Source organism: Benincasa hispida, chromosome 4 (genome assembly GCF_009727055.1).
Source record: "Benincasa hispida cultivar B227 chromosome 4, ASM972705v1, whole genome shotgun sequence".
In the NCBI taxonomy this organism is placed as follows: Eukaryota; Viridiplantae; Streptophyta; class Magnoliopsida; order Cucurbitales; family Cucurbitaceae; genus Benincasa; species Benincasa hispida.
Genome location: NC_052352.1, coordinates 65,549,737 through 65,565,296, shown reverse-complemented (window position 1 = coordinate 65,565,296; position 15,560 = coordinate 65,549,737). Strand labels below are relative to the sequence as shown.

Sequence of the window (15,560 nt, the reverse complement as noted above, 5' to 3'; positions counted from 1 at the left end):
TTGATTAAGGGGTATTTAGTTCAAAGAAGAGAAATTTGGGGTTAATTTAAACAACCTAAGTGATTCGTTAGCTCTATATATACGACTAAACAACTTTATTTAAACTTATCAGCTCTTCGAACTAAACAACTTTAATTTTGGTCCTTAAACGACCTTTAGAGTTGAAAAAAAGTGGATAACGCACGAGTATTTTTATTGGTTATAAATTAGAACTCTTATAATTTTCTCTTTTTAAAAAAAAAAAATGGAAGCACTTAAAAAGTGTTTTTTAAAAAAGAGATAAACAGTACTTCTCGCTTTAAACACTTTCATTCTTAAACCTCTTTTGCAATAAACATTTTCTCCCTAATTTCTCACTACTTATTTAACTTTCAAATTTCAATTAATTTTGTCCACTACACATTTTGTGAATAGATTATGAATTCATATACCATCAATCAAGATAATAGAAATTTGAGTTTCTTACCCTACAAATGGTTGAATTCAGAAAATTTCTTTGTCCACATGCTTCTATCCACTCTATTTGTAACGAAAAATAGCATGAAGGATTAAACATCACAAAACGAAATGGTTGAATTCAGAAAATTTTCTATCCACTCTATTTGTAACGAAAAATAACAAAACGAAAAGATCGAAAGATAGAAACAAGATAAAAATAGCATGAAGGATTAAACATCGCTTCAACACTGATTTATATTCACCGAATTGGTAGAAACACTGCAAGTATATTTTATAAGTAAATAAAAAACTAAACACTAACACACCAACTTATACCACTAATCTTAAAATTCTCCTTAATCACTCACACTAAGCTATTAGGTCACCTCCCTCCTACTTAGGAGGTACCACCTTAAATAAAAGCCACTAACATTATCTTTTTAAGACTAAAGCAATTACTTGCAAATTAAGTTTGCATTCATTTTCGACATCTTTTCTTAATTTCTCTCCACTTCATAAGTGCTTTCTAAGCATTTAGGACTCTCTTTGATATTGTTGTACCTTTTAAGATAATTGCTAGTAACAGTATTTTTTTTAAAAAAAAATTGATAAATTTTAAATTTAAAACTAAAAGAGCAGGCAAGAATTTTTAGTAAATTTAAACTAGATTTGATGTGACTTACCTATAATAATTAAATTAAATATATTATATAATATCCCTAAGTTGATATTTAATATATGAATTTCATAAGTTAATTATTTATAATTTCTATAGTTTTACAAATTACATATTTTTTTTCGTTAAATTATATGATAAAGTATAGAAATGAAATTGTGTAAATTATCCACTCTATTTTCGTTAAATCATTGTTATATAAAATTAAAATGAAGAATAGTATTTCAATTTAAATATTTTAATATAAGTTAATTTTTTTTAAGAAAAAATACATTGTGTAAATTAAATTGTAAAATATTTTATTTAATGTAAATTATTTTGTACAAGTTTAGGAAATCAATTTAAAAAAATACATGGTGTAAATTAAATTGTAAAATATTTTAAATAATATAAATTATTTTGTACAAGTTTAGGAAATCAGTTGTTATAAAAATGTTGAATTTATTATAAATATTACGATAATAGATGTCCATTAGATGGACATATTTAGTATTCATTGACTATGTGTCGTACCCCATTTTTCCAAGTGTTGTATGTGTCGCAATATTATATTAGTGTCCATGTAATCCACCTCCTACTTGTCAAATTGCCTATAAATAGTGGCATTTTGTGGATTTTGTAACACACACAACATTGGTAAGTAATCCAAAAGGTTAGCAGGAAATCTCCTAATTTTCCCATTTCTATAATTTTTTTTATTTAATTTAATTATTTAGTTATTTTATTTTATTTTGAATATATTTTATTATTATATTATATTTTCTCTATATTCGTGTTTTGTTATGCTCCTCAATTTTGCAACACGTTATCAGCATGAGCTCCTATCGTTTTCCTCATAGATCCTAAAGGTATGTCGTTTTTCTCTCTTCGTTATAATTAGTAAATTAAATGTTGTTTTATATATTTGATATATATTAAATTTCTAATATAAATATAGTATTTTTTTTAATAGTGTTACTATGAAAAATATTATAAAATTAGAATTTGTAGCATTTGATATTTATGGTAATAATTATTTGTCATTAGTGTTTGATACAAAAATACACCTGAATGTCATAAAAGTGTGATCATTAGAAAATAATTTTTCTTCCTAAAGCTCATCGTAAATGAATGCACTTAAGGCTCCAAAATTTTAAATCAATATTTAGAGAAGACATTTTTCTATATTTTGAATATGCTCTTGTAGTAGCAATATCGAAAGAAATATTTCAAAAGTATTATGCACTCATCTGATGTCTTCTCGTGGCTAAATTAAATAACGAGTTATTGATAAGAAAACTATGAATCTCAGCCAACTAAAGCAACATCATTTCTTGAAGTGAATGTTGTAAATTTTGACAATTGTAATCGCGGTAAAGGAAGAAATAATTACTTTTCGTAGTTTGTCATTATAATCATCCAAATTTTAAAAGAACCATACAAAATGATGATCACAAAGGAAAAAATCCACAAGATAAAAGTTCAAAAAGTGTTGAAAATAAATGCTTCCAATGCAGAATGACTGGGCATTGGTCACGTATCTGTCGTATGACAAAACACTTAGTTGATCTCTATTAAACTTGAAAGAAAAAGGGAAAAATGTGGCAGCAAATTTTGCATGCCACGATAATGAGATATTTGACCCATTAATATAACAGATTTGGATGTAGGACATTTTTTTCAAATCTCTTAAAGAAAAAAAGGCACAATTAATGGGATAACAAGCGTTTCTTTTGATTTTGAGAATATTTAGTATTAATGTTGCCCATTTTTTTCTATTTTCATTTTTTCTCTGGGTTAATGTTAACTTTTTTATATTCCAAGTGTTGTTTTTTCTTATTGTAATTGTTTTCTTTTAATGAAAAAATATGGATCATTTTCATATGTTAGATGATTAAAAAATGAGCAAAGAAGATTTATGTCTGGCAGACAGTGCAATTACACATACAATACTTACAAGTAGAAAATATTTTTCCAAACTGACAATGCTAGAAACAAAAGTCAAGGTTCTGCAAACCTAATTGAGGGTTTGAAAAAGCAAATATTATTTTGCCTAGAGGAACAAAATTTACAATTCACAATGCATTGTTCTCTAGTCAATCAAAGAGAAATTTTACTTAGTTTTAAAGATATACATTGCAGTGGTTATCATATTGAGACTAATATAAAGAATAATACGGAGTATCTTTATATCATATCTACTGTCTCATATGAAAAACGTATATTGGAAGAGTTTCCTGCTTTATCTTCTAGATTATATTATACTCATATACGAGTAATTGAAACATATGCAACAATGAATTTGAAGTTCATGAATCCAAACATATTTAGAATTTGGCATGACCAATTGGGTTAGCCAGGACTTTAACGATGAGGAGAATTATTGAGAATTCAAATGGACACACCTTGAAGAGCCAGAAGATTCTTCATTCTAATGAATTATCATGTGATGTTTGCTCTCAAGGCAAATTAATAACTAGAACATCACCAGCCAAAGTGGGAATTGAATCCCCTGCATTTTTAGAACGAATTCATGATGTTACATGTGGACATATTAACCCACTGAGTGGACCATTTAGATATTTTATGGTATTAATAAATGCATCCAGTAGATGTTCACACATGTGCTTATTATCAAGTCAAAATCTAGCATTTGCAAGATTACTTGCTCAAATAATTAAGTTAAGAGCACAATTTTCTGATTCTACCATTAAGACCATTCGTCTTGATAATGTTGGTATGAATTTACGTCCCAAGCTTTTGATAATTATTGTATGTCAACTGGGATAACTAGTGAATATCTTGTAGCTCATGTTCATACATAAAATGGTTTAGCAAAATCATTCATAAAACGTTTGCAATTAATTGTAAGACCATTACTTATGAGAGCTAAGCTTTCTACAAATGTATAGGGACATATTATTTTGTATTCAGCATCATTTATACGCATTAGGCCAATAGCTTATCATAAGCACTCACCATTACAACTAGCCTATGGTTATGAGCCAAATATTTCCCATTTGATAATTTTTGGATGTGTAGTATATGTTCCAATTGTTCCACCACAATATATTAAGATGGGTCCTCAAAGGAGGTTAGTTAGATATGATTCCCTATTAATTATAAAATATCTTGAACCCCTGACAGGTGATGTATTTACTACACGGTTTGCTGATTGCTATTTGAATGGGACAAATTTTCCAATATTAGTGGGAGAAATTAAGAAGTTGAGAAAAAGAAATTACATGGAATACATCATTATTATCTCATTTATATTCCTGTACAGATCAATGTGAACTTGAAGTTCAGAAGATAATTCATTTGCAAAATATAGCAAATTAGTTACCATATGCATTTATAGATGCAAAGAAAGTAACTAAATCACATATATCAGCTGCAAATATTTCATCGAAAATTAATATTCGAACACAATAAGTTATCACTAATGAATCTAGAACATGTCAGAAGCGTGGTAGACCAATGGGTTCAAGAGATAAAAATCCTTGAATACAAAAAATAATTAATAGTAAAAAGAACTTGGTTGAGCATGTAACTACCCATGAAGAAATACTTGACATGACTAGTGAGAAAAATGAAATACCTAAAGATAATAACGATATTTCAATAAACTGTGTCATGGCAGGAAAAAGATGGAACCGAAATAATGTAGTTATTGGCAACATTTTTGCGTATAATGTTGCTCTTGATATTATATCTGAAAATGAGGATCTGAACCAAAATCTGTTAAAGTATGTCGACATAGAAAAGATTGGCTTCAGTGGAAGGAAGCAATCGAGGTAGAATTAAACTCACTTTCAAAACATCGGATTTTTGGACCAATAGTCCAAACATTAGAAGGTGTCATACCTGTGGAATACAAATGGATATTTGTGAGAAAAAGAAATGAAAATAATGTGGCCATAAGATATAAAGCAAAATTAGTTGCACAAGGTTTCTCACACAGACCTGGTATTGATTATGAGGAAATATTCTTCGGTGGTGGAGGTAATTACACTAAGATATTTAATTGGCCTGATTGTAAATCTAGGATATGCATCTTATGGTGTATTCATGGCATATTTATATGAATCTCTTGATAATGATATTTATATGAGAATCCTAGAAGAATTTTAAAGTACCTAAAACATATAAATCAGATTCCCGAGAATTGTATTCAATAAAGTTACAAAGATCATTATATGAATTGAAACAATCAAGACGAATGTGGTAAAACCACCTGAGTGGATATTTATTGAAATAAGGATATCAAAATTGTTGGGATTTGTGTGCTAAATCTCTCTTGTATTCTCGTAATTTGTAAACTCTGTACAAACAAATTGTTATTAGTAAAATAATTGTTATTTTATGAGCATACACTCAATCCAATAAACTAAGATCCTAGGTTATTTTATGTAATTTAAACACGTATGTAGAGACATACGGGTATGTCATGTTTAAATGATAACCTAAACGGTCTGTAGTAAATGGATAAGGCTAGGTACCTTATCCTAGTGACACTACAGATACGACCCGCTTTATAAATGTTACAAGTGTTGTAAAGTGCTACAAATGATCTAATCCCGACCATTCATGTGGAGACAAGTGAGCGAGGGTATCCTACAAAAAGAATTTGTATAAAACCGGACCACTAAATGATTAGTCTCATTATATAACATCGTTAATAGTAGAGACTTACATTTCACCATGATGACCATAGGTGACATGACCTGAATCCTAAGTTATGAACTTCTGTCTATAATGGTGGTCCTTTGATTTGTATGGATGAGAGTGGCCAGATTGCCGACCCAATATGCCTACCATTTTGGGAATTCATCTAATTGGGCAGTTGGGAACATGGCTACACAAGACGAAATTCACTTCTTCCTGATGTCGGGATAAGTAGATAAATTGCTCCCTTAAGGTCTGATTTTAGGACTTGAACAATGTGGTCACACTCTCTCTTGGCCCAAGAGGGATTTGGTCATTGTTGGATTATGACTTATTGTTCATTAGAGGGATTGGTGGTACAGAAGTTAGATGTAACTGCAGGGCAAAACAATAATTTTGGCTCAGCTGTACATACGAGCAATTTGTGAAGGGTTATTGCATTATTGACTGGTTATATCTAATGGACACAAAAATATATCTGTAGTGTGGAGAGTGCAGTTGTCGGTCTTTAGTGAAGTGACTGACAGTTAATGAATGTTGGATAATTTAATTAAAAAGTTTAATTAATTATCCAAGTACCTAGTCCATGAGGTCCCCTATGTAGCTCAATAGAGATTTATTGAGAATAAATTTTGGATTAATTGTAATTGTTCAAAGTATATGAGAAAATTAATTGTATGTGATATAATTAATTTAATTTAATTATATATGATATAATTACTATAATGTATTTGATACATTATAATATAAAGTTTATTTGAGAGGAAATAAATTTTTTAATGTGATTCAAATATTAATTATGTGAATTAGATTCATATAATTAATTTTAATGAATTTATATTAAAAACCATGCATTAACGAGAGAATGAAAAACTATAGGTTATATTATATTTAATACAATATTAAACTATAGGTTATATATTATATTTGATATAACATATAATTTAATATATATTATATAAGAAGATGGTTATCATTTAAAAATATATTAAATGGTTTATTAAAATAAATTTTAATTTATTTTTTAAAATATTATTGGGAGAGAGTTGTAACTCCCTCCCCTTTTTCTCTCTAAACGTGGGTGTGTGGGAAAGTAAAAAGGGAAGCTTTTCTTCTTCTTCACATAAGAGATTACAGAATGCTTCAAGTTTTTTTTTAGACTTTTTTAATCTCCCTCTCTCCCAAAATTCACAGAGCCCACATAACTCCTAGATTCTCATCCCAAGAGAATACATAAGGCTTCTTGTGGTGGTGTCCATAGTTCAAGGGTTTCGAGTTTGTGACACTATATGGCCATTTTGGATCAATCTGTTCGTGACCATTTTAGAGAAGAAGAATTATATGAAGACTAGGTTTTCATCAAGGGTAAGGTTTTCTAGAAACCCTATTTTCCTTTTCTTAATTTTTTGGCATGTTGTAAATTTTAATTTGAATGCATAATTTTATTCTATAATTTTTCGTTATGTGAAAAATCGGGATGATCCACGTTTCCGCTCAGGGCATTTACATGTGTTTTTATAAAGAAATCACTGTCAGAATTTGCTATTATAACGGTATATGTTAATGATTTAAATAGAATTGGAACTCTTGAAGAACTTTCAAAGGCAATGGAATATCTTGATAAAGAATTTAATATGAAAGATCTCGAAAAAACAAAATTTTGACTTGACTTGCAAATTAAACATTTAGCATATGGGATATTTGTTCATTAAACAACTTATACAGGAAATCTTTTTAAAAGAATTTATATGGACAAAGTACATCCATTGAATATTCCAATGGAAGTTCATTCACTAAATGTGAAGAAAGATATATTTCGACTTCGAGATTATAACGAAGAACTTCTTGGTCCAAAAGTATCATATCTTAGTGCAATTTGTGCACTTATGTATCTTGTTAATAATATAAGATCAGATATTGTATTTTTAGTAACTTTATTAGCAAGATATAGTTCTTCTCTAATAAAAAGACATTGGAACGGATTAAGCATATACTTCATTATCTCCAAGGAAAGATTGATATACATTTGCTTATTCAAATAAATCAAATTTTGATATAGTTGATTATGTAAATTCTGGATATTTATCCTCAAATAACCCGACAACCCAACTCAGACTATCCAACCCAAAATATAAGGGTTGGGTTAGGTCAGTTTTATTTTTGGATTGGGTTGGGTTAAACTTTTTCTATTTTTATTGGGTTGGGTAGGGTTAGGTTGCAGGTTGGCTAAAAAAAAATTGAACCCGAATTTTATATATATAAATAAAATATACTATATATAATTCTCTTTGTTTAAAATATGATTACTTTATATTGATCAATTTATGAATTTTAAATATTTTTCTTTTAAAATTGTTATGATATTTGTCTTTATTTGAAGTTTGCAATAAATATCTTAGATACTTGGTATTTAGCATTTGAATTTTGTGAGATTTTAGTTATTAGTCATGTATTATATATAAATTTACATATTTTTAATTAAACACAACCCAACCCAACCCAAATTTTAAAGGTTGAGTTGGGTTGGGTTAGAGACTATATTTTGGTTCTTTGGGTTGCCAACTCAACCAACCCGTATTTTCGAGTTGGTCCAAAAAATACCCTCAACCCAACACAACCCAACCCATGTACACCCTATTTATCTAATCAACACAAATTTAGATCTCAAATAGATTATCTATTCATATGTGGAGAAATTGTTGTATCGTGACTATCAGTAAAACAAACCATAATGGCTACTTCCTCAAATGTTGAAATTCTTGCAATTCACGAGATTAATCGAGAAAGTGTATGGCTAATACCAATGATTCAGCACATTCGTGAAACATATAGCTTGTCTTCTAATAAAAATCTTGCAAGAATATCATACGAAGACAATACAACATATATAATCCTAAATCACAGGAGGATATATTAAAGGAGATAGAACAAAGCATATTTCACTAATGTTTTTCTATACTCGTGATCTTGAAGAAAATGATTACATCACTGTACAACAAAATTTATTCGAAGGATAACCTGACAAACTTATTTACAAAATCATAACCACAACCTTTGAATAATCGGTGCACAATATTAGAATGCACCGACTCAGAGATCTTAAGTGATATTTTCATGAGGGAGAGTAAATATATTGTATTCTTTAGGGATGTATATTATATGAAATCGATACTCTTTTTCATTCATTAAGGTTTTTTTTTCATTCGATTTTTCCTAATAATGTTTTAATGAGGCAGAGTTCATATATATATAATAGGCATCTAAGGGGAGTGTTATAAATATTATGATAATAGATACTCATTAGATGCTCATGTTTAGTGTTTCTTGACCATGCGTCATACCCCATTTTTCCAATTATTATTCCTGTTTCTCAAAATTACACACTATTAATGTTCATATAATCCACCTCTTACTTGCCAAATTACTTATAAATAGTGGCATTCTATGGATTTTGTACACACGTATTGGTAAGTAATCCAAAAGGCTGGGAGAGAATTTTCATATTATCCCATTTCCTATAATTTTCTCTATTTAGTTATATTATTTTATTTTAAATATATTTTATTATTATATTATATTTTCTCTATATCCGTATTCCGTTGTTCTCCTCAATTTTACAATAGAATTATTCACAATTTTATTGATGTAGGATGAAATAGATGTGTAGGTGATTATGAACGTAGGAATAAATTGAAAATTGATTTTTTAAAAATTAAAAAATAATTTGCATCATAAAATAGTTAAGATTCTTTTTTACCCTCCAAAAGCAATTGGAATGGAGCCTAAATCTCTTACAATGATAATATTGAGTTTATCTTTTATTTATAATATAAGCTTTATGTCCATTGAGTTAGGTTTTTCTATAATTTTTTGTTATCTATCTAAGCATTAATAAAATATGAAATTTGATTTTAATCAGCTAAATACACTGTTTTTCATTCTTCCAAATATCATCCCAAAACTTATCCGTTGCACAATTTTTCTCACGCCTTTTTTATCCTTTTATAATTTAAATGAGTTTATTTTAGGTTTAAATACTACTTTGATCTTTATATTTTAGTTTCTTATTTATTTTGGTCCATATCTTTTGAAAGTATTTATTTTTATCTTAAATTTTCAATTTTAGTTTATTTTGGTCTCTATATTTTCAAAATGTTCATTTTTATCCTTATATTTTGAAAAAATGACCATTTTGGTCTCTTCATTTTCAATTTTATTTCATTTTTAAATGATTAAAATTGCAACTTTTTAAAAACTTAAAGACCAAATTGAACAATTTGAAAGTATAAGAACCAAAATTAATATTTTGCAAGTATCTAGGGACAAAATAGTATTTAAACCGTTTATTTCATTTAGAAAATATCAACTTGTACGGTTGAATTGAGTTAAATCTTGAATAAATATTTATATCAATTTGAACCTTAAACTTATGTGAGTATATCAATTTACACCCTTCATTATGTTTCATTTGGGAAAAATTTGTATTAGACTTATAATTATATCAATTTAACCTCTAAACATTCATAAATGAATCAATTTAGACTCTTAGTCATAATTTCTTTTTAAAATTGTCCATGCATCCACTATAATTTTCCATTTTGTACAACCCACATGTGAAGAAGTCTACACACGTTTGAGAAATTAGGTCACGTTTACCAAACCGTAATGAAAAGTGATGTGATCGTAATGAAATTCCATTGATTGATCAATTGTGATGAGTTGGAATCGCTAACGTAATTGGATTGTTTTTTATCGTGTTTACTTAGAATTACAAATTTGTCATATTTATTGTTATCATTATTGTTTGACCATAATGATAACGGAAAGGTAAAGGTAATAATAAATGTGACAGATTCATAATTCTCATACTGTTGCAACAATATTTGTAACAATAAAGATAGTGGGTCACATATAATTTTCAAGTACAATCAAGTTGAGCACCCTCCATTTCTTAATTAGATTGCATATTTTGATTACAGATTTGGGTCAGGCCTAACAGTTGATTACGATTACGGAATACAGGTAAATAACAATAAACATAATAAACTGGAGTCCATTATGTTTGAGCTAGGATATATGGTCTAAAGTGATTGGCTTATTAAAATTTAATAATTTAATTAATTGACTCAAATGATATGTTTCTGATATTGGTCAAACGAATCTGAAAGAGAGTGTAAATCGATACACTTATGAAAATTTATGATTTAAATTGATACAATTATTAGCTAAAGATTTTAATTGATACAACCCCTAAAATTTAAAGGCATAAATTGGTATTTGCCCTATTTTATTTGTTTTAGTGTGTTGTCAATTCAAATAATATGTATGAACATCTCTCCATAAATGACAACTTTCAATTGTTAAGCATTTCTTTATGAGTTTTTATACCGAAAGAAATTATAATAAAAACACATATTGTAAAGGCAAACAAACTCACAATAGACTAGAGATTAGTGGCTTTTAAAAAAGATCTAAGCAAAATGTACAAAATTAGCAATCAAGAGAAGGGCCTGAATTACATGATTTCTGCAGTTCTTACTTGGAAGTCGGAAGCCATTCCACTAGTAAGTTGCTTGAAGTTGACTCTCTCTTAGTTATTGAAATCATATAATCCAACCACTAAGTTATACTTATTCATGGCCATCTTATTTTACATCACCAGAGTTCCAAGAAACAAACAAAACTTCCAAACTAAAGCATATTACATAGCTACTTCAGTTAAGTTTGTTCCAATTTACATAAACATACATCACAGAGTTTGGCAATTGCTACTCAGTTTAATCCTCTTCTTCTACGTTAAGTCCCGACAAGCGACATTGCTCGTCTTCCCTCTTCTTCTCGTCTACATTACCGAAACCACTGGAAGCTTGTAACTCTGGCTCTGCTGCTGCTTGTTAACTGTGGTTTTCCCAATTAGGCTTCCTGCACCGAAACAGAAATACTGGCTCCTCAACTTCCTATTGACCGATCCTTGTTTCCCAAGATTCGGTGTTTCGTTGTCAATGGCTTGGTTTGAATAAGATGGCCCTGCACCATCACTGTCAAAACAAATGCCTTTCTGTTTATCTACTGAACCCGGCGAAGAAAGCGATGATTTTGAAAAGGAGCTGGAGCGGGATCGATGGGGAATGACTATTTGTGGCATGCCCTGAGCAACTCCACGCATTAGACCAGTAGCATGTTTTTTCTTAGCAGACGGGCTCGATTGATTGCTCCTAACCGAAAGTGTTCGTTTGTGGTTGGGAGGAGCCAATGGCTTTGAGAACCTTTGCCTTAAAGGGGTTGGAGCTTCATCTGAACTGCTGTATTTCTTGTGTGATTCTTCAATAGAGCCCTCATCCATTTGCTTCTTTGACATCTCGCATTTCTTCTTATCTTTGATCCTAGGCCAGTGGAAGACGCTTTTCAATCGTTGAGCTGCAGAATTTACAGAACCAGACTTCTTAATAGTTGATGACGAGTTTGGATTCTCATTTGTCAAATCGTATGGACTCAACTCAACTGAGGAAGAGCTCATTCCTGCACTGCCATGATCCGGTATGGTATCTGAAGCATTCTCAATCCCTGTATACAACAATATTTCAGCGTCCGAGACTCGAAAAGAGGTCCCAGGACTGCTTCCAATTCCCTGCATCTTCAATCGTGAAGCTATGGCCTTTCTTGTATTATAGTCATGACAACCAAATATTCCTCCAGCTGAAATCAGCTGTTTTATCAATATGTCTGCTGATGCAGATTGCGTGTTTTGTCTAAGATAATCAAGTGGCGTCATGCCATCCATGTCTCGAACATTCAAATCAATCGACCGAGCAGTCATCAAAAGTTGTACGAGATCAGAGTGAACATTCCCAATGGCAGCCATGTGAAGAGCAGTCCTTCCATCATTGTTTCTGGCATTGATAATGTCATCCATGTTATGAACTTTACCACAAATCACATTCTTCAGAAGATCAATTTGTCGGTCAAGTCGTCGGAAAGCAGGAGTTTGGAAGCCAGAAATGGCTTTATGCAAAAAAGTTTCACCAGCATTGTTTCTTACAGAGATGGATGAGGGAGATGCTGCAATAAGAGCTTCAACTGCAGCCAATTGGCCCCTGCAAGCAGCAATATGCAATGCTGTATTTCCCTGATGATCTATGGAATTGATGATAGGGAATGTTTGGACTAAATATTTAACCACCTACAATATACAACAAAGTTTCAGTTCTCACATTCTGAATTAAACAATTCCCTAGCCTCATAAGTCATATCTTTTCATTCAATGTTGTAGAGGGAATGAGATGACCATCGATATAAAGTAGGTATGAAAATTAAATTGCCTGGACTATCTTCATGATAAAAAGGTCAACGTGAGCATAGTTCAGAACTAATTAGCATGTGTATCTCCTTCATGAAGTCAGAGATTTAAATCCTCCAACGCAGAGGGGGCAAAACACAGTGGAACAGGTAATGACAACCTAACCCAGGTAACTAATTTACTCTCCACACATTCATTATCTTAAAGGCAAATTCAACCCCTTTTGTGATGTTAAAAGAGAATGCACCTCTTCTACCACTTTGTATATATAAGCCACTTAATAATAGAGAAGATATTGAGAGATTTAATCAAATAACAGAGACCAAATTCAACAAAGCGATTAAAATAGAACATACTGCGAATTACATGGATATAACACAATAATCATGAGAAATAAGAAATAAGGATTCATCCATGAAGGTCTAGTATGAACAACAATTAAGAAAGTAAGAAAACGACAAGCATTATAATTACAGATCACCTCAACTTGCCCTCTTCCAGCAGCTGCATGTAAAATTGTAGATCCTTGAGCATCTCTGCAAGCCAACACGTCGAAGCAATCCGCAAGAAGGTCCTTCAAAATCTTTAAGTTACCTCCTCTGGCAGCGGCATGAACACCTCTGTTCATCATTTCCCATTTATAAACCGCCGGAATCTCTCCGATATGCTCATCCAAAACCCCTCCTCTCCCCGTGGAGAATCTCGGGGAGACTGCAAAATCATACAGAATCCGAAATACCTCATTGTTCTTGCTCCGAGCGGCGGCGTAGAGAATATCAGTGACCCCATATTCCCCTTCTCCAAAAACAAGCAAAGGGTTTCTCTGGAGCAGTTCTTGAACGAACCCCAAATCGCCGGCGGAAGCGGCGGTGTAAATCAACCACCCGCCATAGCCGGCACTGATTAGGGAGTTTTTCCCCTTCTTCGATTCGGATTCCATTAAAAGTTTTCGAGAAACATCAGAACGGCATTTAGCCACATCGTGAAACTGTTCTTCGTCGTCCCAAACGGTCTCGAGGCGACGAATCCGGCGGAGAGATGTGAGTTTGATGAGGTGGTTTCCGTCTAACCGGAGAAGCTGCCGGACCAAATCGTAGTGACCATTGGCAGCCGCCCAATCTATCGGAGAAGCGTACCACCACTGGTCGCCGGTGCTCTCCCACCGGAGGGGGAAATACGTCGGAGGCATTAAGAAGTAAATAAACAGCAAAAAGAGGCAGAGAAGAGCCAAAAGAAGCGACAGTTTGAAAACCCTCTTGAATATAACAAAATTTACGAGTTCCGAGGAGATTTAGAGAGAGACCCACGATTAAATTATGAACCAATTTGCAGAAAAATGAATCAGGAAGAAGAAAGAAGAAATGGGTTGAAGAGGGTTTTGGCGGGAAATCAAAGGAAGAAGAAAGAAGTAATAGGAAGGGGATGATAGAGGGGGTAAGGGAGTGGAGCAGCCATTATTGGGAACACAAAAAGTTCTGAATTCAGGAAAAAGGGAATCAGGGGTTGTTTGTATTTTTTTGTAGGAGGAGAAAGGTGGACGGTGGAATGTGGAAATTAAGGTCGTGAGAGATGTGGAAGCAAAACGAAATGGATTATTGGTTGCTTCTTGAACAGATTTTTGGACTTCCAATGGCGGAGAATAATCCTGAATTTTTGAATTGCAAACGGAAAATTCTATGCAAACCGGTAAGACGCCATTACCGACTAAATCAACGAGAGAGATTTTAGGATGATTTTCAATTGTCTCAAACTTTTTTATAATTTTTTTATTACAATAAATGTGCCCCAACAGGTTTGAATATCATTAATTTTTTTTTAAGTACAATTATCTCTTAAATTTTCAAATATCTAATTTCACTCCCTTAAATTTTAAATTTTATTTTTTTTTCTATTTTCAATATAAATTATGAAAACATATTAACAAATTATATTTTCCTACATGAAAATTATGGTTTCATTTAGTCCATTTGGATAAAAATTAACTTTAAGAAACTAAATTTAAATTTCATTTAGAAATATATAGACTAATTTGACCAAACTTCAAAGTACATTGATCAAAATAGTAATTTTAACCTTTTAAAAAAATAATTTTTTAAAAATTGACCTAGTTTTTAAAAATATTAATAGAAAATGGATAACAAAACAAATAAAATTTTAGCTAGGGATAATTATTATAATTTAATTTCCAAAAATAAAAAACTAAAAAACAAATGATTATCATATGAGACATAAACTTTTCATTTATTTAGAAATGATAGATTTACTAAATACAAAACTAAAAGTATAAGGTTTATTAGACATAAAATTCAAATTTATATCTTATAGATCGATTGAGTTTTTTAAGAAGAAATTGAATTTGTTAGAGACTGTTGATGCAAAATTTGAGACAGAGGAACGTGCTTGACCCTCACGTAGTAACAGCAATTGAATTTGTAATTTAAGGAATAGATGACTTACAAAACGAAGAAAAAGAGCTTTGAGGTGTAAGTCTATAAGAGAATT

The 15,560-nt window shown here is 31.0% G+C and overlaps 1 protein-coding gene across 1 annotated transcript; it reads right to left on the bottom strand.

Moving 5' to 3' along the window:
• Nucleotides 1-11,233: 11,233 nt before the first annotated feature.
• On the bottom strand, nucleotides 11,234-14,811 carry LOC120075456 (serine/threonine-protein phosphatase 6 regulatory ankyrin repeat subunit B). Its single transcript, XM_039028865.1, has 2 exons — nucleotides 13,540-14,811; nucleotides 11,234-12,941 (listed from the first exon to the last, which is right to left on the bottom strand). Exons 1-2 carry the CDS (start codon nucleotides 14,245-14,247, stop codon nucleotides 11,604-11,606), a joined length of 2,046 nt encoding a protein of 681 aa, XP_038884793.1. The 5' UTR covers nucleotides 14,248-14,811; the 3' UTR covers nucleotides 11,234-11,603.
• Nucleotides 14,812-15,560: the final 749 nt, after the last annotated feature.